General features: G+C 29.9%; 1 protein-coding gene, 1 long non-coding RNA gene and 1 other non-coding gene across 3 annotated transcripts; all 3 read left to right on the top strand.

The window, feature by feature from the left end:
- Positions 1 to 2,785: 2,785 nt before the first annotated feature.
- Positions 2,786 to 4,896, top strand: LOC116404066. Its single transcript, XR_004217010.1, has 2 exons — positions 2,786 to 3,025; positions 4,439 to 4,896. It is a non-coding gene; the product is annotated as an uncharacterized LOC116404066 (long non-coding RNA).
- Positions 4,897 to 14,427: 9,531 nt separating this feature from the next.
- On the top strand, positions 14,428 to 14,985 carry LOC105435675. The gene has a single exon (XM_011657914.1). The coding sequence runs from the start codon at positions 14,428 to 14,430 to the stop codon at positions 14,983 to 14,985; it is 558 nt and encodes a 185-aa protein (XP_011656216.1).
- A 5,704-nt stretch (positions 14,986 to 20,689) lies between these two features.
- Positions 20,690 to 20,763, top strand: TRNAV-AAC. Its single transcript has one exon. It is a non-coding gene; the product is annotated as a tRNA-Val (tRNA).
- The last annotated feature ends 500 nt before the right edge of the window (positions 20,764 to 21,263 follow it).

Genomic DNA, 21,263 nt, shown 5'->3' with positions numbered 1-21,263 from the left:
TACCAATATGAAGCCAGAAGTAATTGAACACTGGGAGCATCTAGAAAGAGAGTTCCTCGCATGCTTTTATAGCATTAGGCATATCAATAGTATGATGGAGCTAACAAGCACTAAGCAACGAAAGAAGAGCTAGTTATAGACTACATAGATCGATGGAGAGCTTTGAGTTTGGATTGTAAAGATAGACTCATTGAACTATTCGCAGTGGAAATGTGCACCCAAGGCATGCGTTGAGAAATTTTCTACATCTTGCAGGGAATAAAACCTCACAAGTTTGAAGAGTTGGTAATTTGCACCCATAACCTGGAGTTAGCATTGTCATTTGAGGAGTAAAGGATTTCTTGGTTTCGAAAATGAGGAATGCCAAAAATGAAGTCAGTGACACTAAAAAGATCATGAATGGTGTCACAAAAGAATCTATGGTTGTTAAAAGAAAACATGATGACAATGAGAAACGATACTCAACTATTAAAGAAAGACAAGAAAAAGTTTATCCATTTTCTAACTTTGATGTTGCAGACATGTTGAAAAAACTACTGGACAAACAATCCATTAACTACCATAATGCAGACAACTAGAATAGTCTGGAAAAGTAGATGATTCTAACTATTGCAAGTATTATCGAGTAGTTAGCCTTTTAGTTGAAAAATGTTTCGTGTTGAGTTGATTCTAAAGTTAGCTTGTGAAAAGAAGATTGAGTTGGATATTGATGAGATAGCTTTAATGAATCATGTTGTAGTGGTGATAACTTCAGGTGTTCCACCTTTGGCCGTGTCTCACGATAAAAAACAAAGCTTGATTCAATTTGAAACCTTTGAGCTACACTAGCACTAAGCAACTCAAAGGTTCCAAATTGAATCAAGCTCATAGTTTTTCTATTCCAACAAAAGATCATGATGTCAAACTCTTAAAACAGAGACGAGCCTATTGAAGATAATGTCGAAGAGTGGATCTTTGTGACTCGTGGAAAGAAAGGAAAGTCAAATCACACCCAAAAGAAGTTGTTTCTCCATCAACATTACAGAAGAGAAAGCAAGACTCAAATAAAGAAAAGAAACAAGAGGATATGAAGGTCTAAGCTTGTTAAGAAAGAGGACAAGAACTTTCCGTAACCTTGACGACCAGTAACTTTAGAAGAATTCCTCCCAAGAAACTTTCTCGATGATCTTCCAAAGGAAGTATTAGAAGTCATTGCATATCATGCTGTCAACATAACAGAATTTGATAACAGTCATAAAACTACTAAAGAAAGAGACGATTTAAACGAAAAATTGAGCAAACAACTTCTGTCTTCAATCATGTCAAGCCTTCAATCATTCGATCTTTTGTCTTTCAAAAGATTGAGTATGATCATGATAGAAGAAGAAAATCAATGTTCAACTTCTACTTCCACTCGAACTTCAGCTTTCAAAAAGCTAAGTATCTCCACATCAAAGAAAGATCGCCTTCAACATCTGCTTTTGATCGTCTAAAGATGACAGTCGATAAATATGAATGAAGATGAAAACTTTGAAAGAAAAATCATTTCGTGAACAAAACAATGATGATATAAGATTCATAGTAGTATCCCATCATGCATGAAGAGGAAGTTGTCTCTTGACATAAATACAGAAGGTTCCTTGATGGTAAACCAAGACTTATCTCATCGATGCTCTACTTTATCTTCAAGGTTGGATATGTCGCTCTATCTCATTTCCAAAGTCTAATGTGGAATTTCCCTCTATATCAGATATGGTGTGGTGTCTACTTTGCTTTATCCACAAGTTTGATCCCCTTGGCTCTAGCTCATATGCGAGTTCGAGACTAATTTGTGTGGATCCAGCTCATCCCCGAAAAGGATCAAATCATGATTGTTTGGCTTTGCCTCATATATGCAGTCAAGTTCGGTTTCCTGGTTTCGCCTCATATGTAGGACTAAATTCGATCTTCTGGCTCCACCTCATCTCTAAATTAGATTAGACCCAACATGTCTAACTCTACCTCTCCGAAATGCTAGTGCATCTTTGCCTCTCATTAATGTCGGTGCAACTCTGCCTCTAAAAATTGCTAGTGTAGCTCAATCTCTCCAAAATATTGGTGTAACTCCACCTCTCCAAAATGTTGGTACAACTCTGCCTCTTCAAACTATCTATTTAGCTTCAACTCTCCAAAATGTATTGATAAATAATGATAACTTTCTATTAGTATCTTTCAATATCTATAATTGATAAATTATGAAATTTTACAATATTTGTTGAAAATAGATAGTGTGTGCTGTTTTGTCACTAAAAGTATTTTCCGATGTTTTAGGGTTGTTTAGATATGTTTTGACGAAAGAGATGCATGAAGAAGAGCAACCGTACAAATACAATACAAACAATTATTAATATATTTGTGGTTACTTATATATATATATATATAATAACAATAATTAGGACAAGATATAAAACATATAAAAGTCCAACGGTGAAACTTGGAATTTAGATTTGGAAGTTAGCTAACAATTCCAAACACCAAATGCCATACTCATTATCTCGCGTTAAACGCTTCAGATTACAACTAATAATCCACATACTTAACTCCAAATTGCTTTCTTTATATATATGTATGTATGTATATATGTTATATTAAAGGCTACAACACAAAGTTTATCATTATTATTTTTTATTATTGATCACAAATATTAAATTATATATAAGAGAATAAAAATTCAAACAGTTTGACCACCGAACAACTAATATATTTTTGTTAATGTCTACCACCTTCATCTCTTTATAACAATCAATCACACATCCTTTTCTTCTTGGAAATTTGGGGAGTTGATGAGAAAGAGAGCCAAAATAGAATGTTGTAAAATTTCTCTTTGTTCAAAAGAACAGAAATTTAAAAGAAATTGAGTGAAAGGAATTAACAAATTAAGGAAAGAAAAAAAAGATGGTATTTCGGGTGTACGGAATGCTACTAAACCCATATGTTATCTCTTCTTCGTCGCCTCTTTTTCATCGTCCTTTCAAAATTAGAGCTCAATGTTTCAGAGACGATCAAGGTCAGACTTTTTCCATATCATTTCCTTCTCTTTTTTACTATATGTGTGTGTGTATATATATATATATGTATGCTTTTAGTTTTGGTTATCTCAACTGATTTTGGAATAATAATGCTTTCAATACCTCTTGAAACGATGTTTTAACCTTTCAAAATCAATATAATATTTGATTCTCTTACCTTTTCATAAACGAGTTGTCCATAATATATGCCCTTAATCTTTAAATTTCTTTTAAAGAATTTATGTCAAATTGCGAAGTTGGTTCATAGTTTGTATGGGAGAAAGCTAAAATTTAGTTTCTCCAGATTTTTTTTATAGAAAGAACAAATTGAAAACTAACCTTTTTTTTTCCTAGTTTTCAATAGTTAGATTGATTTTTGAAAATACTATATTACAATCTATAGATAACAAACTATAGAAGAGCTGGTGGGTAGATAAGCTTTATAAGTTTCATTTTTTAGAAAATAAGAAAAGAAAAAAAAAATCTACATTTAAAGTCTTATTTTTGTTGGTAATTGTTTTATCTTTTGTTTTCTTGTTTTTTTTTTTATTACTCTTATTTAATGTTGAAAACACTAGAATTTCTAATTAAATTCTAAAATAATAACAAGTTACTTTTGAAAATAACATATTGTTTAGTATTCCAAATTTGGATTGATTGTTTGAAAACATGAACGGAGATGAATAAAAAATAACAAAGCACAAAAGCTTATGTGTACATATAGCGTTTATATGCTTCATATTCAAAAATAAAAAATGAAGTAATTACCAAACTCTCTTAAATCTTATTAACAAGCCTTGAATCATTACACGTCAATTGACAACATGTTGATTTTGAATTTTAAATCTAAAAATTGTTCCTTTGAAGTTGTATAGGATGAATTAAGTGATTATATATTATATAACTTTTAACAGATTTTAAATTATAAGAACTAAAATGTTATGACTTTCCATTGAACTATAAATTTAGTTGGTTTCACACAAAAATTAGTTCACCAACTTTTTAAATTTATATATGTTTAGAGACTAAAAATTTACACTTTAAATTTATATTTATATTAGGTAGGTGTCGTTTACTTAAAAAAATGTCTTCAGTTTTTATTTCCTATTAATTGATTAGGATACCCTTACACATATATATTCAAATTTGCTTAAAACTAACCAATGTAATAGATATAAAATTGAGTTTTATTTTAGATGGTATGCTATTATTAGTCATGCACAAAAATTGAAAAAAAAATCATGAACTACCTATAAAAAAAAAAATCAAAAGATGATTGTTCAGTATATAATTTATTACATTTGCTAGGTAGGTATAAATATGATTGTTGTGTCAAAGTGAACGTTGACATGATGATAAAGTTAGAAGTTGGAGTTTCGAAACAAATTAAACAAACTGTGATTGTGATGCAGGAAGGTTCAATAAGATGGTAGATAGCAACTTGGGAGTTTTAAGAGAGAGAATAGAAGAGGTAAAGGTGAGAGAGAAACTAGAGAGATGTTTGAGTAATTGCAAACGTAATTATGGATGGAACTATGTGGCTTCCTATGATTACAAACTACAAAAGGACAAACAATTTTCTCAGTTTCTTCAATTTTTATTTCTAATTACTGCCTCTTTGGGTTTTACATTTCTTTCTGGTACTTTTTCCCTTTGTTTATTTTCCTTTCTACTTCATTTCCACCATTAATTCAATTAACTTCTCTATTTCTTCCTATGTATACCAAACCTTTCTTCAATTATTCTAAATTTGTTTATCAATTTTCTCTATGTTGTACATTTTTTTTTTTTTGAACTATCGATTATGAGAAGATTTGAACTTCTGAAATGATATTCACTGAGTTAAGTTATGCAAAGTGTTGCTTGGTTATGATTATTTTGTACTTTAAATTTTTTTCTTTAATTCAATAATTGTTGAAGATTTTTAGCATTTGATCTCTTGGTGGTAGATATATACTTTAATGAATAAGCTTAGATGAATAAGAATACATTAATAGTTGTAATTATATATCCATTCCTTTTAGTGGACACTAATTAACATAGAATTAATTAATCAATTGAGTTTCATCCTAGCAATTAATGGACAACATAACATCTTCAGAAGAAAAAAAAAAAAAAGCAACACAAAGTGTACATTGTTTTTACCGAAAAAAGATATTCTTTTATCAAGAGACTAATAGGAAGTGAGTTAATATAGAGCTAATTAATCAATTGACTTTTTGTTGAAAGCATGAATGAGCTAATTAATATTTGCAACCACGTGCATTTGAAAAACTTTCATGTATATTAAAATATAGGAATTAGAAGCAAAAATATGTCAAAACATCAATTGAGTATCAACCTTCGCCTGTGCAAAGCCTGTTGATTGAAGAAAAAGAATGTAATAAAATCAAACCAGGTATAAAGAGGTTGTTTAAGCCTATATAAAGCTTTCTTGAGATGATAAACAAAAGGGAATCTTATCCTCTTCACCATGGTGCCTAATCAAAATGCATAATGTCTAAAGATACTTCAAAACGGATAGCTAACCTCCATTCCTTTCTCGTGTGCCATACTCCTCATTATGTCTCAACGCCTAGCAAACTTCTAATGTCCTTCTTTTCGCCTAGCTCAATTGTCAAGCACATTTTAGAGATTTTCTTTATCCTTTTCGGCCACACACAACAAACAACAAATCTTGCCGCCTAGCACACGTCCTCGCCCAAATAACCTCTTTAGAGGTTCTCATACAACTCTTCTCGCCTAGGCACCTCCAAACACCTAACCAACCTTGAAATAACCTCTCTACACCTTTTTGGCCGCCAACAACATGCCCTCAACTCTTAACTAAAATTTTCCCTCTTTTCATTTTATCTTTTCTTTTAACTTTTAAAACCAATTACCAAAGGTTTCCTTCCATTTTACCTACCAAGATACATTCTCCAGCCCACTTCCTTATCTTTAACTATCTATAATCCATCCTTTCATGCTTTTAAGAAGATCTAAGTTCCTTAGGGTTCGGGGTTTACACGTCACCTCACTTCATTGCTAGTTTCAAAATGTATGCACCCTCTCAAAATGCCTTTACTTTACACTTAGTCAAAATGACCACTGCAAGAAAAACCATCTACTATGACATTTATTTATATCACAAAATAGAGGGAGGAAAAAAAATGTCACGAAATGGAAAAAAACGTGTTTTTGGCGGGAAAAGACGGAAATTTTCGAAAAATATTTTTCGCAACAGTTATTTGATGTCATAAAATAGAAAAAATAATAATAAAATAATATATTTAATATATGAAAAATAATAATTTTTTTAGGGATTTTTAACTTATTCCCTTCTCCCCTTTCCCCTTTCTTTCGTCTTTCTCCCCTTTTGCCTCCCCTTTCTGTTTTCTCCCCTTTCGCCTCCCTTTTAGCTTTCTCCCCTTTCGCCTCCCAATCTCCGAACTCCTTGAACTCCCTTCTCAAGACGACGACGAGGTCCATCATCGGCACTACCCCCTCATGGTTGTCTCCCCACTCCAACGTCGCCTGTACCTCTTCTACTACACGACAAACGGGCTATGACCACTGTTTGGAGTCTGCCATTTAAGCCTCCAAATCTTGCCTTTCTCAGATTCGTTCCACCTCTTATCCTCATTTCCAAAAGGCAACTGTAATTTCTTATTCCCTTATTATTACTATTGTTTTTTATACCTCTCCTGTTGTTCTTTGTTTAGTTTCCAATCAAAGATGAATGTTAGTTTAGGTCTCTAAGAGAAAGGGTTGAAAGGTTTTAAATCGTTACTCTCTGTACTTTTCTTTGAGTAAGTCATCCCAAAAAAGATAGTTTTATGGCATTTGAATAAAGCTTTAGGCTATTTGCTAGATTGCAAAGTGGTTTATGGACACAAAATCCCATGGTCGAAATTTAAGAAGAATTGAGTTCTTGCTCCTGCCGATTTTTTCAATTAAACTTGAAACTCAATTCTCAACATTGCATCTATGATATGTTCTTCACAAATTTTTGTATTTATTCCTTAATTTTTCTAGTTTTCTGGCTGCCACTAAGTAAATGAATATTCTTTCTTTTGTGTTGCCCACCAATTGTTTGATGAAATGTCCATGGGAGGAAATCTTGATTATTGAATGTACATGGGAGGAAATCATTTTAGAATGTTATTATAGTGGAATCCTAGTGAACTAGATTTTATTTTAATGGTTCTAATTTTATTAGTTAACTTTCTTTTGAGGTAGGGGATAAGACCCTTTGAATAAAATTTTGATTAGTTAAAACATAATCATAATTCTTTATGATTAGTTATCATGTTTTTGCTTGGAGAATATTGACTTTTTGTTGATACTTAAATCATGTTCTTAGTGATTGTGCTAGTTCCTTCCCATTTCCCTACTCCCTCTCTCTAGTGTGTGTGTTTGCTTTGATCAATTAATGTGGTACATATCTGGTGGTATTTTATTTAGGTTTGTGATTTTGGACTTTCACGCTTGAAGTCCTTTATCAAACTCCTTTTAAAGGTAAAGTTTTTTGTAAACTCTTTTGAAAAACATGTTTTAATTAATTAAATTTATGTTTCAAACTTTGAATTTCTCCCTATTATATATGTATATATGATTGTAAATTAAATTTAATTAGATTGATCAAACAAGATTTAAAGACGTACAATTGGATATTTTGACCTTTTTAAGGGTCATTTGTTCTTCACAGGTGAGTAAATAATTGTTAGTTCCCCTCTATTGTGAAACTCATTTTATATTATAAACAAATTTAGATGCTAAATCATTTGAGTTGATAGTGATCATAATATAATATATAATTCTAATTACAATATTGTTGTTGTTTGATTATTTTGTACATATATGGTGTGATACTTCAAATCCTAATTTATTTTGATCTTGTTATATATATACTCTTCTAATTCAAAAGTTAGATCAGTATATGTATATATATGTGTTATGTATTAAAAATGTTAAAAACATGACACTTCTTTTGTCTAAACTTTAGCTTTCTTTAATTTTACTATAACTAACTATTCATTATTTTTTGAGAATATTTTGGAAAATATGGGAAATTACATATTACTGCATGCTTGATGGACTTCAAAGTTGTAAAAGCCAAGGTGTAAAGTAGAAACACTATAGTCCTACCAAATTTATAGCACACAGTTCTTCTGTCTTCCTTTCTTTCTCTACTTGCATACTGAAAATGATTACTTCTTTCCCTCAAGAAATGCTTAATAGAGAAGTCTTTCAAAAGAGTTCTATTGTATTTGATATGTTTTCATGTGTAGGATGTAATGCTCTGCGGAGTATCAGATGCAACAATCATACTCATTGGTATTTTTCTATTTATTATGCCAATGAAGTTCAACTCTTCTTGCTTGAGATATTTGAAGTGAATCTATTTTATTTTACTGTTGCTAGGTTTGGGAGGTTTTGTTGCTTGCAATACGCTTTAAGAAACAGTGATCCTACCAAAGCTTCGTGGGCTTGGGATATTGTAATGTTAGCTTCATTTTTTTTTCTCTAGTTATCTGAATCATAGTTTTTCAGTTAACAAAAATTTTGCCTACGAATAAATAAAATATCAGCAATGAAGATAGAAAGTCTTAAATTTGGGTTAATTTTCTTATCTAAAATTCTTAATCATAACTTGCAAAAAGGTGGAATAAGGAGTTACAAAATTTGGTAGCTTTTTTTCATAGGAAAATATAATAATATCTGTTTTCTGTGGTTCTATATATCGTTTCTCTAAAGAATGAACAAAATAGAAGTAAATGATGTATATACTTCTACTGTGGTTTTTATGGTAGGATCTAAGTATATTAGCTTCTAAAATTACTTACTAGGTTCCATAATACTCAGTTATTCAACTACAAAATTTAGGATACTTTTTTATAGTGTACTTCAGGAAGCTAATGAAACATTTAATTATTTGTATTACCTTATCAATACTATATAGTATCTAGCTACTATTTTTGTTTTTTTTTTTCAGCTCCATAACATAACCTCACTCACAAGTCTTATGTGCAGTGAATGCAACTACTTGGTGTTCTATTCTTCAATGTTTCTTATTGTTTATTTGTCATGAGATTATTGGTGTACTATTCTGCAATGTTTCTCTATTTTGTATGTTTAATCATGCTCTAAGGTCAATTGTCAATATTATACAAACTTCACATATATGATTCATATTTAACTGATCTTAGGTAAAATATTATTTCTTTTTTCTTTATTTCTTGGTGAGAGGTGTTTGCTATCTTCTGTGAATGTGTATTCTACCATGGTGGTGATTCCTGAAGAATATCTTTAGTTGACTCCATAGTAAGCAACTATAATTTTGCTGGCACACCATGCCAAATATTTTCATTCATACATCCTGTCTTTTTTGGGGATATTGCATTTAGGGACAAGGATTATAAAAATGGTCATTGAGTACTACTCAAAGGTGCTTTCTACGCTTTTGACTTCATAGCTTTGATATATTGTTGTGATATGAATAACATAACGACTAGTTCTCAAAGTTGTTGAAATTCAAGACTTTGTTTTTTTGTTCATGTCAATGGTTAACATTATGACCATTTATGAAACTGCAGCTAGTATCAATGATATTAGTTCCTTCTGGTAATTTCAACCAGCTAGTATCAAACTGCAAAATTGAGTTTTTTACCTCCCGTTTGTTCTTCCAGTGAAATCATGCTCATAAAAGTTACTCATTTGTTTACTTTCTTAGAGGTATGGCTATCAAAAGAAGATTCTTCAGAAGGTAAGAACTTTGTTTTCCCTGCCCCTAAAAGAAAAGGATGGAAGTGATAGCCTTGCACTGAGATGATCGTGTAGTTATCATTGTTGTGGTATGTAGCTTTTCTTACTTTTTTTTTTATGGCATAATAAACATAATCGATCATCATATTTTTTCTTATAAGCGAGGACAGAACAAAATGTTTACCAATTAGATACAATGGAGTGATTTTTTATTTTTACAGTTTCTATTGGAGTTCTGGTTTCGTAGTCCACGATTTAAGTTGCCTTGGGGCCTGTATAATTGATGATGATGTTTTTTATTGTAGTATTGCTCATACTTTAGAAGTCACAAAGATAAAAGTCACGATTACAACTTAAAACATGGGTAGAGTTGTGAAATGAACTATAATAAATAATATCATATCCAATATGTGTCATATATTTTTCTTCTTTTCCATTTGTCATTTGACTATACGCTGAGTATGGTTCTTCAGGAATATTATCTTATTTTCTATGTTATTTTTCAAGGTAGGGTCGCGACAAAAGGAAACAAGTAGTACATCAGGAATGCGAAAAACTGTAGAAACAAAAAATATTTTCAAAGGTGAAGGATTACCGGTTGGTTGTTTATGCTTGTACAGAAATCATGTTATATGTATTATGATGATATTTACACTGGTTTTGATTAAGGGTTGTAATTTCATACTTGTAAATTATTCAAACTTAATTGGAAATATACAAATATTACAAAATGTATTATATTGTATTTATATTAAAGTGTTGATCATTTGTTTCTATATGGGTGTCATGTATTATAACATTGTTGTCGTTCAAATGATTCGTGTAATGGCGGAGCGACAAGGAGAACAGAGAAAAACGATAGTAATTGAAGAATTTGCAACAGAAAATAAATATCATAATAGATGAATTCGTTACACTCCATAATTGTCGTCAATATCAAAACAATTACATTTTTTATAAGAAAAACTGTCACGATTGTCCTATATTTGACAGGAAAAAAATGTCATCAATAGCAAAACAATGACATTTAATTTTTTAAAAAAACGGTCACGATTGACATATCTTTGACATTTAAAAAATGTCATAATAAACGAATGTACGATATTTTTAAACTGTCGTTAATACGCAAATGATGACAGTTATTTGTTGTCATAATATAAAATATGACAGTTATTTGTTGTCATAAAATAGTAATTAACGACATTTATTTTCTGTCATGAAAAAACCTATTGCGACAGTTTTCAAAAACTGTCATGGAATGACTTTCCATGACTCCTGCTTCTATGACTGTAAATAACTGTCATGAATTTTATTCGCGACAGAAAATAACTGTCGTCGTAGACCACTTTTCTTGTAGTGGACCCTTATATTCAAACATGGATCCTACAACTTTCCAGTTGATAGACAGGCAAAAATTGTTGTTTCTTCAATGGTTCTTCATAACTTTATAAGGTATTCAAAAACAGATTTTGAGTTCAAGCCTTATGACAACGACTAGATGTTACTACCTTCAAATGATGAAATAAATTATGAGTATGTCAATGAAAAACATAAAGGTTCAGTTCGTGAAATGGAAATGAATGAAGAAAGTGATCGTATTGCACAACTTCTTATATCTAGTTGATATTATATTATTTCAGAAAATTTATTATTATTATGTTTTATTGTTGAAGATCAATTATAATTTGTATGATTATGAATTTTAAATATCAAGAATACGTATGCTTCTAAAATAAAATTGTCTAAAAAAATTAATACAAAAAAAATAACGTTTAGTTTTATCTTTAATAATTTCAAATTTTTAAAACAATCAATAAATTCAAGATATCGTTCAATTAATTTCAAAATATATTTTTTCAAAAAAAATCAAAATATATGTATTTTTTTTATGAAATTAATTCATAGAGTTTAATAGTGATTTGACTTAAAGTATAAATTTTTTTTTGTACAGGATAAACCAAACAAAATTACACACCTAAACACTTTAAAACAATCTAACTAAATATATAAGTATTTAAAATATAAATTTATTTGTTTAAAAGAAAATGTATTATTTAAAAAACATATTTTTTTTATAGATAATTAAAGTATTAAGTGAAAGGATGGGATGTTAGAAGTTTTGGTTAAAGTGAAGAAAGTAGGAAAAAGGATGTGGTCGGGGGCGGGGGAGGGTTTTTTAAGTTTCTAAGAAATGGCATTGGCAAATTGGCAACGCGAGTGAACAGCCGGGCTACGCGGCAAAGAATATGCTATTATATAAATAACCGACACCCCGCACCGCCGCTACATGCCTTCATTTAACACTCACGCATAACTTCCATGTCACCGCCGCTGAGCCCCTACCACCTTCCCCCTTCCTTTTTCCTTTTCTTCCCTTTTAAATTCTCCCCTCACTATTTATTTTCTTCTTTTCCTATTTTTCAATTTCTTTTTTCTTTTTCAATCATTTTGATACTTACAAATCAACTTCTATAAATTTTGCCTTTATTCCTTTGTGTTTAAATTTGTTTAACACCTACACCCTATTATAAGTATAAACAACTCCATGCACCTACTATATGCACACTAATTATAATAGGTTACAATTTTAATAATAATAATTAAAAATATTTTTAAAATAATGAAATAAGTTAAAATATTTATAAATTATAACAAAATTTTGAATTCATATTTATTACTGATAGAATCTAAAATTTTTTTGCTATATATATTATACATATTTTGTCAAATTTGTTATTTTCTACAATTCTCCTAGTAGTAAGTATTTATCAACCTTTAAAAAAAATGCAAATATAGCAAAATTTACTAGTGATAGGTTTCTGTTGCTAATAGACTCTTATGGTCTATTAGTGATAGACTAATATTTGCAATATAGTCTATCAATTATAAACTTAGATAGATTTAGCTATATTTATAATTTTTTTAGAATGATCCTATATACTCAATTATTTTGAATCTAATAATTATATTTTAATGTATTAATTTGAAATCATTATGTTAGATTTTGGTGGTTTAATTTAATTTGTAAGGGCAATATAATAGTTGAACATAAGAAACAAATATTTGTAGATAAACGGCACATCCCATGATAAATAGGCACAACTTCGATCTTCTTCTTCTTCCTCTTTTTTTTTTTTTTTTTTTTGCAAACAATTCTCTAGTTTTCCAAAAGTATCTTTTAATTTAATTTTTTAGTTTGTATAATAATATGACATCTTAAGTGAAAAGAATAATTTCTAAAACAAATCATATTCTCTAAAACTATTATGTTTTAAAAAATAAAACAAAAATTATTTGTAAAAATTCTCAAAATCATTTTTAAAAACCCAAAAACTAAATAGATATATTCTTATAAATTTTTAAGACATTTTTAAAACTTTGAGACCAATGGACATGTGTTCATTAAAATTTAGGGACTAAAAAATAAATTTTGTTGTTAAATAATAATTCAAATTCATATCTAATATCTAATTGATTGATTAATATTTGTTAAAACAACCATATATGTCGACAACATAGACATGCCATCCAAAGCTTAGGGTCCCTTAAAGATTTTCGAAGTTAAATAATTTATAAAACATAAAATTAAAATTTTATGAAGTAAAATTGTAATTTAGATTTATACTCATTCTAATATTTTTGCAAAACTAAGGTCCAAAATTTCACTGCTTAGAGTTCAATTCCATTCTGATATTGGACATGATTTTTTAAAGAAAAAAAAACAACTAAACAGGCATTAAATATATGGTTTTTCTTTATGTTAAGAAGGATCTGTTAATTAAGTAGGCTAGAATAGAATTTTATAAAGTTTAATGAAAAAGTAAACCATTTATTTAGATAACGAATAAAACTACAAATAAACTTAATATTTTAGTTATGAAAATAACATCTAATCTAAGCATGTATTAAGGTTGTTGTCACAGATATTTACATTGCAACATCTAAGTCATCTCTTCTAATTATAAATTAAATATTAGGTCAACTTATAACATCAAATACTGATATTATTGGTTCAAAATTTATTGTATACACTTAATTTATTTCAAAAAAAACTTGAAATTTCTTCCTAACATTATTTCCTTATATATATATATAAAGAAAACTAAATATGAACAACTTTCAAAAATAAGAAACTTTGACAATCAAATATGTAAGGGCTTGTTTTGCATTAGCAATTGAGTTTATGTTGTTAATTGTTATGAAATGGGATGAAAGGTTAGTGGAATTGTATTAGAGGGGAGGGGAGGGGGGTTGACTTGAATTTATAGATAAAATCAAAATTGAAAAGGTTCCCATGCTGAAATGGGATTTGACAAATTAAAAGTTGTTTATAAACAAAGGATGAGGGCATAGAAAACGATTTTCAAAAACTAAAAATGAAAACAAATTGAGAAATATATATTTATATATTAATATAATTTAGGCCTGTATTTGGCAATGTTCCACGCGTAATTAGCAATAATGTCAATCCTTTACTTTTGCTTTGAAAATCAACTGATTCCACATTTCCATCCGCCTTGTGACTTTTCCAATTATTATCACTATCTCTTTTCTTTCCCATTATATATATAATTCCTTAACTTCTAACTCTTCCTATCAGCCATTTTCATTTCTACATTTCTTCACGACAATTATTTTGCCTTTTTCTAATTTCATGGGGAATTACATTTCTTGTACTCTCTCCACATCAATCGGTGGCAAATCCTCCACTTCTTCCACCACCACCGTCATCTTTCCCAGCGGCCAAATACGCCACTTTCACGAGTCCCTCAAGGCGGCCGAGCTCATGTTCGAGATCCCCAATTTCTTCCTTGTTAATTCCCAATCCCTTCATTTGGGTCGGAGATTTTCAGCTCTGATGGCCGATGAGGATCTCGAGATGGGTAATTTGTACCTTATGTTTCCCATGAACAAAGTAAATTCGGTGGTGTCTGTCGCCGATATGGGGGCTTTGTTTCTCGCGGCCGAGCGGGTCTCCGGCGGGAAGAAGCGGCGGATTGTCGGCGGTGGGGATTCTACTGTTTGTGTTTGGCCGGAGGTGGAAACAGAGGAATCGAAACCGAAGTTGAAATTGGATGGTGGTGATGATGAGGATGATGATGACTTGGAGGGGTTTTCGCCGGTTCCGGAATTCGCTCATCGGAGGTCGATGTGTAGGTCGAGGAAGCCATTGTTGGAGACCATAGCTGAAGAGCCGATATGTTCAAGATGATAGGAAATTGGGGGAGATTTTAAAAGCTATTTGATTTGTTCGTAATTTGTTTTTATTGGGGATTTTTCTTTTCGAAATTAGTGAAAGGGAAAACCCATTTGTTGATTAATTTGTATTATGGAAAAATTAGTTGAAATTAGGCTTTTGAAATCTTTCACGTGCTCAAAGAACGTGAAAACATTTCTGTAATTATGTACAATATCTCGTTCATTACTTTTAGCTTCTCTTGTAAACTAAATATTTTATTTTTATTTTAAGAGTTTTTTTCAAAATTATAACAAAAACCTAAAATTATTTAACAACAATTTTGAAAATGAAAAAAACTCACAAGTCCACGATCCAAAATAACATAAATATTGCGCTATTAATCAACAACATGCGCACAAAAAATTCTAATTTAAAAAATAGTATATTATAATCTAACATATCCTTTAGATATTAATATACGATAAAAAATAGTTTAAATCTATCATTTATCTATCAATGATAGAGAACGATAATTGTATATCTCTAAATCTATTTGAAATAGACAACTGATCGTTTAGATATTAGTACACGAGTGCACCAATAATATTTAAACGATATTGGTACATGTTCTAGTACCAAATTTAAACGATCTTGTACCGAATCAAAACAATTTTGGTTTACGATCTTGTACCAAATCTAAATGATTTTGGTGTACAATCTTGTACTAAAATCGTTTAGATGTCAGTATACGATTATTTAGATTTGATACAAGATTATTTAAAACGATCACTAGATGTGAGAGATAATGAAGATCAAATAAATTCTGAAAAAGAAAATGAAGAAATCATAGACAAAAAGAAGTATGAATATGAAAAAGGAGAAGTAATAATAATATGAAGAAGATGTGTAAGAATTCAATACTCGTCCCGAAAAATTTAAAACCAACAACGATAACTTTATGAATATTTCTTATTTAATTTCTTCAAATAAAAGATAGTAAATAATTTGTTATATGGATGGTAAATATTTATTTTTTATTTGAAGATGGTTAAAAGTTAAAATTAACATTTAGAATTTAGAATTGAGATGATAGTAGGAGGTTAGATGATAGCAGGAGGATTATATTATCCTAATTCTACTTATATTTTAGACAAAGTGTAACATATAAAAAAGGCATTTTGCATAAGCATCTCTTCGCCTTCCCCTTCCCGTTCCCACGCACATGAACCATTGAGAGCTTCCGTCGATATGTCAACTAGAAAACTTAATTTTCAGTTATTTTCATCCCTAAGCAATTTTTCAATTTTTGATATATATTTTTTTTTAATGTAAGCCTCTATTAATAATAAATTGTGCAATTTTTTTGTAAGCAGGTAGTTTTCTGAGATGTGAATGTAATGAACATTCTGTAGTGAGATCAATTTTCCACAATAGTTAATTTTAACTTAGGTTAAGTAAACAATTACAAGGTTACAGGTTCAAAAGTTAGTGAAATTCATTTCAATGGGTATTTTTGTCCGATGGGATATAATTTCATGTCTTTGAAAAATAAAAAATTCATAAATAATAAATAATTTGTTCAATGATTTTGTTTGCACACTACACTTTTACACGAGTGGTTTCTCCGCAATGATTTTGTTCAACCAAACTTCCTTCTTTTGACCAAGTTGTGTACGCGTACTCCCTCGTTATGGGATCTTTGTCGCGTTGGTGCTACACGATCAAGGTCTCACAAATAAGTTTGTACTTAAGTTTAGTAATGACTTTGGAGGGGAGGAGGTAAGGGTAAGTTGATGCTTAAGTTTCAACTTGATGCAAACTAGAACATTATTGGGTCTGCAAAGATTGAATCAAAACTTACAGTTGCAATAGTTATATACTATGCTTATACATATGTAGTCGATGTTTTTATTTATCGTTTGAGTCCCTTATAGGTCTTTTATTAAGAACCTTAGATTGTTTTGAAATTTTAATTTGTCTGCTTATTAAGAAGGTGCTTTCTGTTTGATATATACTTAATGTTTATGCTTATGCATTTTTCCTAATGAATGTTGACTAAGGTTCATTTTCTTCAAATTTGCAAATAGTTGAAGAATTCATGGACCATGGTATCGATCGAGTTCATTTATGCGTCAGTTTCATTAGATTAGGTCACACATACATGTAATATTACGTTAATTTATCTTTTGGGTTATTGTAAAACCTTTATCAACAATGTAATTACATTTTTTTAATATCAATAAAGAAAATTTTTCTAACCATATGTGGGTAACGTTGAAATTTAATATTTAATTTTTCTTTTACAAGAGAAATATATGACAAAAAAATGTGTTGCAAATGAAAAAATAATGGCACCAAACAAGTGTCGACATATAAGCCTTTATTAAACAGAAACAATATCGTCAAATCACATTTCTTGACAATATCGAGTTATAGACAAAGGTGACAGATTTAAACTGTCAATATAAGGGTATTAGTGGCAACATATTGGTGTCGAGTGATAGATAATGGTAACACATTTAAAGCGCCAATATAATGTAAGGGTATTAATGGCAACATATTTGTATCGAGTGATAGATAATGGTGACACATTTAAAGCGTCAATGTAAGAGTATTGATGACAATTTATTGGTGTCGAGTTATATATAATGGTGAACCATTTAAAATGTCATTGTAAGAGTATTGATGACAATATATTGTTGTCAAGGTATAGCTAACAGTGACACATTTGAAGCGTTAATATATGGGTATTAATGATAATATAGTAGTGTCAATGATAATAACGATGACACATTTAAAATGTCATTGTAAGGGTATTAACAACAATATATTGGTGTCATGGTATAGATAACAGTGACACATTTAAAGCGTCATTGTAAGGGTATTGATGACAATATATTGGTGTCCAGTTATAGATAATGGTGAGATATTTATTGCGTCAAGGTAATAGTATTGATGACACAATCTTGGTGTCATCTAAACATATTTAACGACACATTTTCTAAAATGTCGTTAAAAGTGTCGTTAAATAGCCTTTCTTGACAAGGGGCATCAATCATGTAAAAATTGTGTCGTTGAAATTCTCTACGTTGCAAGTTTTGCGTTGTTAAAACCCAAATTTCTAGTAGTGTTAATTAATCACTTTGCTAAATAGACATTTGGTTATAGTAAGAATATAGAGTTAAGAAGATTTCCATCATGTCTTCAAACAAAGCATAGATTACAGTCATGCATCCAATTACTTAGTTAAGGCAAGCTACCTTTCGGTGCCTCAATACCACAAATACTTTATTTCTTGATGTAAATGATGTATCAGTACGTAGCAGACTAAAGCTTCTTTCTAAGATTGATTCTAACTTCGTTTAACTTGGTCTTAGTCACTTACCCTTTCGAGCAGTTAACTACTCATACTTGAATTAATCTTCCAATAAACTCAAGTAATTACCTTTTTACACGAGTTAAATAAAACGAAAATTATGATCAATGTTTGTTTTACATAATCTAATTCAACTTCTTAACCCATTAACAACTTTATCATGGGAGCGATAAAAACTAGAGATGAAGATATGATGGAAATTGTAATGTTTGTATATTGATAATAAGAATTACTTAACAACATCATATCCTATAATACAAGCACACAATAAGCTAAAAATAAAATGGGGGCGGCAGAAAAGGGTAAATATTAAGCCTTTGATCAAAATGTCTTGCTCTCCGAATAATGTGTGACTGTGAAGCTTAAATGATTGATAGGGGAATGAATAGAGAGATAAGGAAGATGAGTTGGGAAAATGACATAATAACAACTCTTGAGTGCGTATGTATCAATCTTTTCGTCCTTGCTTGATCTTCAATGCTAGTGTTTATAGGCCTTCAGACGCTTGTTGCCCATTGAGCACATTCCTTGTTTTGCGGCAGCTATTTGAACGCTTGTCCACAATTAGGAAAAGATGCGCCATTTTTTTAATTATTAGCACCTTACTCTTCTAAACCATGGATGATCCTCTCATATTTTCTCAATGCCTCTTCATTTTTGTTTGCACCACCAACTTCAAGAAATCTCATGTCTCACTGACTTTCGCATAGAAATGCTAGCAGTTACACTTCTTTTTTCTTCTAATCCTACGATGGATAACATAAAAGGGTCATAGTTTCCAGAATTTTGAGCTTTATGAATATGTGAATGCATTGATCACAACCTTAGTTGATTTATAAGTCTAATTGCAAGTTATTAGTATTTATGATACTGAAACAAAGGTAAAGACCATTACTTCTACTCTTCTTTTATTTTTCTATGATTTAAACTATTTTGATCATTCGTTCCATGTAGGAAGTTTCATAACTTGAACCTTTATTTTCTTTTATGTTTTCATTTGTTTATTCAATAGTTTATTAATTTATTTACTTATTTTAAACTCTTATCCCCTTGACATTTTATTTCCTATTTTCTATAATAAAATGATTTTAAAGGTCGCATAGTTTTGATTTTTAAATTTTATTTTTTCACGAATAATGACATGAAAAGTTGGTCGATACAATCAACAAGGTAAATTAAATTGACAATATATGGTGATCACTTCGTCTCTATCGCTCTAAAATGAGTAAAAGAGACGACTCCAAAGTCTCCAACAAACTTCGATGAAGATAAATAACTTTTGGGTGCAAGTTAATTTGTGTCAAATCCAAAATTCTCCTGGTTAGTAACACACGATGTGTGTTGTGTTTTAAATTTTTAAATTGAATAAACAAAAGGTAGATTATAAATCACATCGTCTCTTATTTAATGAATATATTCATGTGCTCGGTACATATTGCAATTTGCTTGGTTAAAAAGTGTTGTTATTCCACATATCTATACAAATTGAAACCTAGACTTTAGGTAGACCATGTTCCTAAGAGACATGCATGACTCATGTAGCATCAACATAAAAGTTCTTTAATTATGTTGTTGGTTCTATCTTTAACTACTATCAAACAAGTGCATGCACACATTGAAAGAATATTTAAGCTCTATAATTTTGTTATTTAGTGACGTTTCGATTTCTATTATTTTGTTTCTTGTTTCATGAGCTTTTCATTTAATTTTACTGTAGATAATAGTCTTTTGAAGCATTGTCAAATAGATAAAAACATATAGATGCATGGGAAAACCATCTAAAATTTTCTTTTGCAATATAGATGCGGGTGAAAATAAGGAAGAATCGTCAAAAAGCCATTTTTGTTTAGGTAGTTAGAATAGATAGCAATTTTAGAAATAATTATTACGTATATGACAACATTTTTTTTTAAAAAATAGTTGCAAATTTAGAAATTAGATTCAAAATAACAAAATATATAGCAACATTTTAAAAAATTTACAAATATAACAAAATTTGTCAAATTCTATCAATGATATAAGTCTATCATGGATAGATCATGTTGCAAATATTAGTCTATCACTGATAGACCATACGAAGTCTATTAGCGATACAAGTCTATCATTAATAGTTTTGCTATATTTACAATTTTTTAAAAACGTTGCTATATTCTTAATTATTATTTCTAAAATAGTCAATAATTGCAATTTTTCTAAAATAAATTACAATATTTGTTATACTTTCAAATTTAAAATTTAGTTACATACCTATTTAATTTGATCATAACTTTTTATATTTGCAACTTATAAGTTAATATTTGTGCGTGGCCCAATTACGTAGCTAACTTACTTTAAGCTTTTTAGTAAATCAAGTTAACAGCTGGTGTCGTGGTGTAGTTGGTTATCACGTCAGTCTAACACACTGAAGGTCTCCGGTTCGAGTCCGGGCGACGCCATTTTCAAGTTATGTTTTTTTAACCTGTAGTTTTAATTAATTTTGTTAGAAATATCAATTACTAACAAAATATCAATTACCTCCAATATTTTTACATTATAACAATTAAAGGGAAATTGTCAAAATGAACCAAATATTTGAATTTTAGAAAAATGAACCAAATATTTGAATTTTAAAAAATAAATTAAGTGTAATAAGTTTGCTATCGTCTGATAGTCCTCCGATAACTTTATGATTACCATCTGATAGCTGTTTAATATTACTAACTTTGTCATAATCACAATAGATAAAAAAATAGGTGTCAGAAGTTGTATTTTCTTTAAATGTTTTTGTCATTTGATGTCATTTTTTTAAAAAAAACTATTTGAGAAGAAGATATTTTTAAATTCTTCTCCAAATATTGGTAGCGAGAAATTAATAGTAAAACTTTCCTTTTTCAAGTTGGCCACCTACACTTGATCTTCTCTTTTGAATATCAGTCAATGAACCAATAACGCTAAA

This window comes from Cucumis sativus, chromosome 5 (assembly GCF_000004075.3).
Source record: "Cucumis sativus cultivar 9930 chromosome 5, Cucumber_9930_V3, whole genome shotgun sequence".
Lineage (NCBI taxonomy): Eukaryota > Viridiplantae > Streptophyta > Magnoliopsida > Cucurbitales > Cucurbitaceae > Cucumis > Cucumis sativus.
Note: the sequence above shows the minus strand (reverse complement) of the source record. Positions and strands in the feature narration are given on the sequence as shown.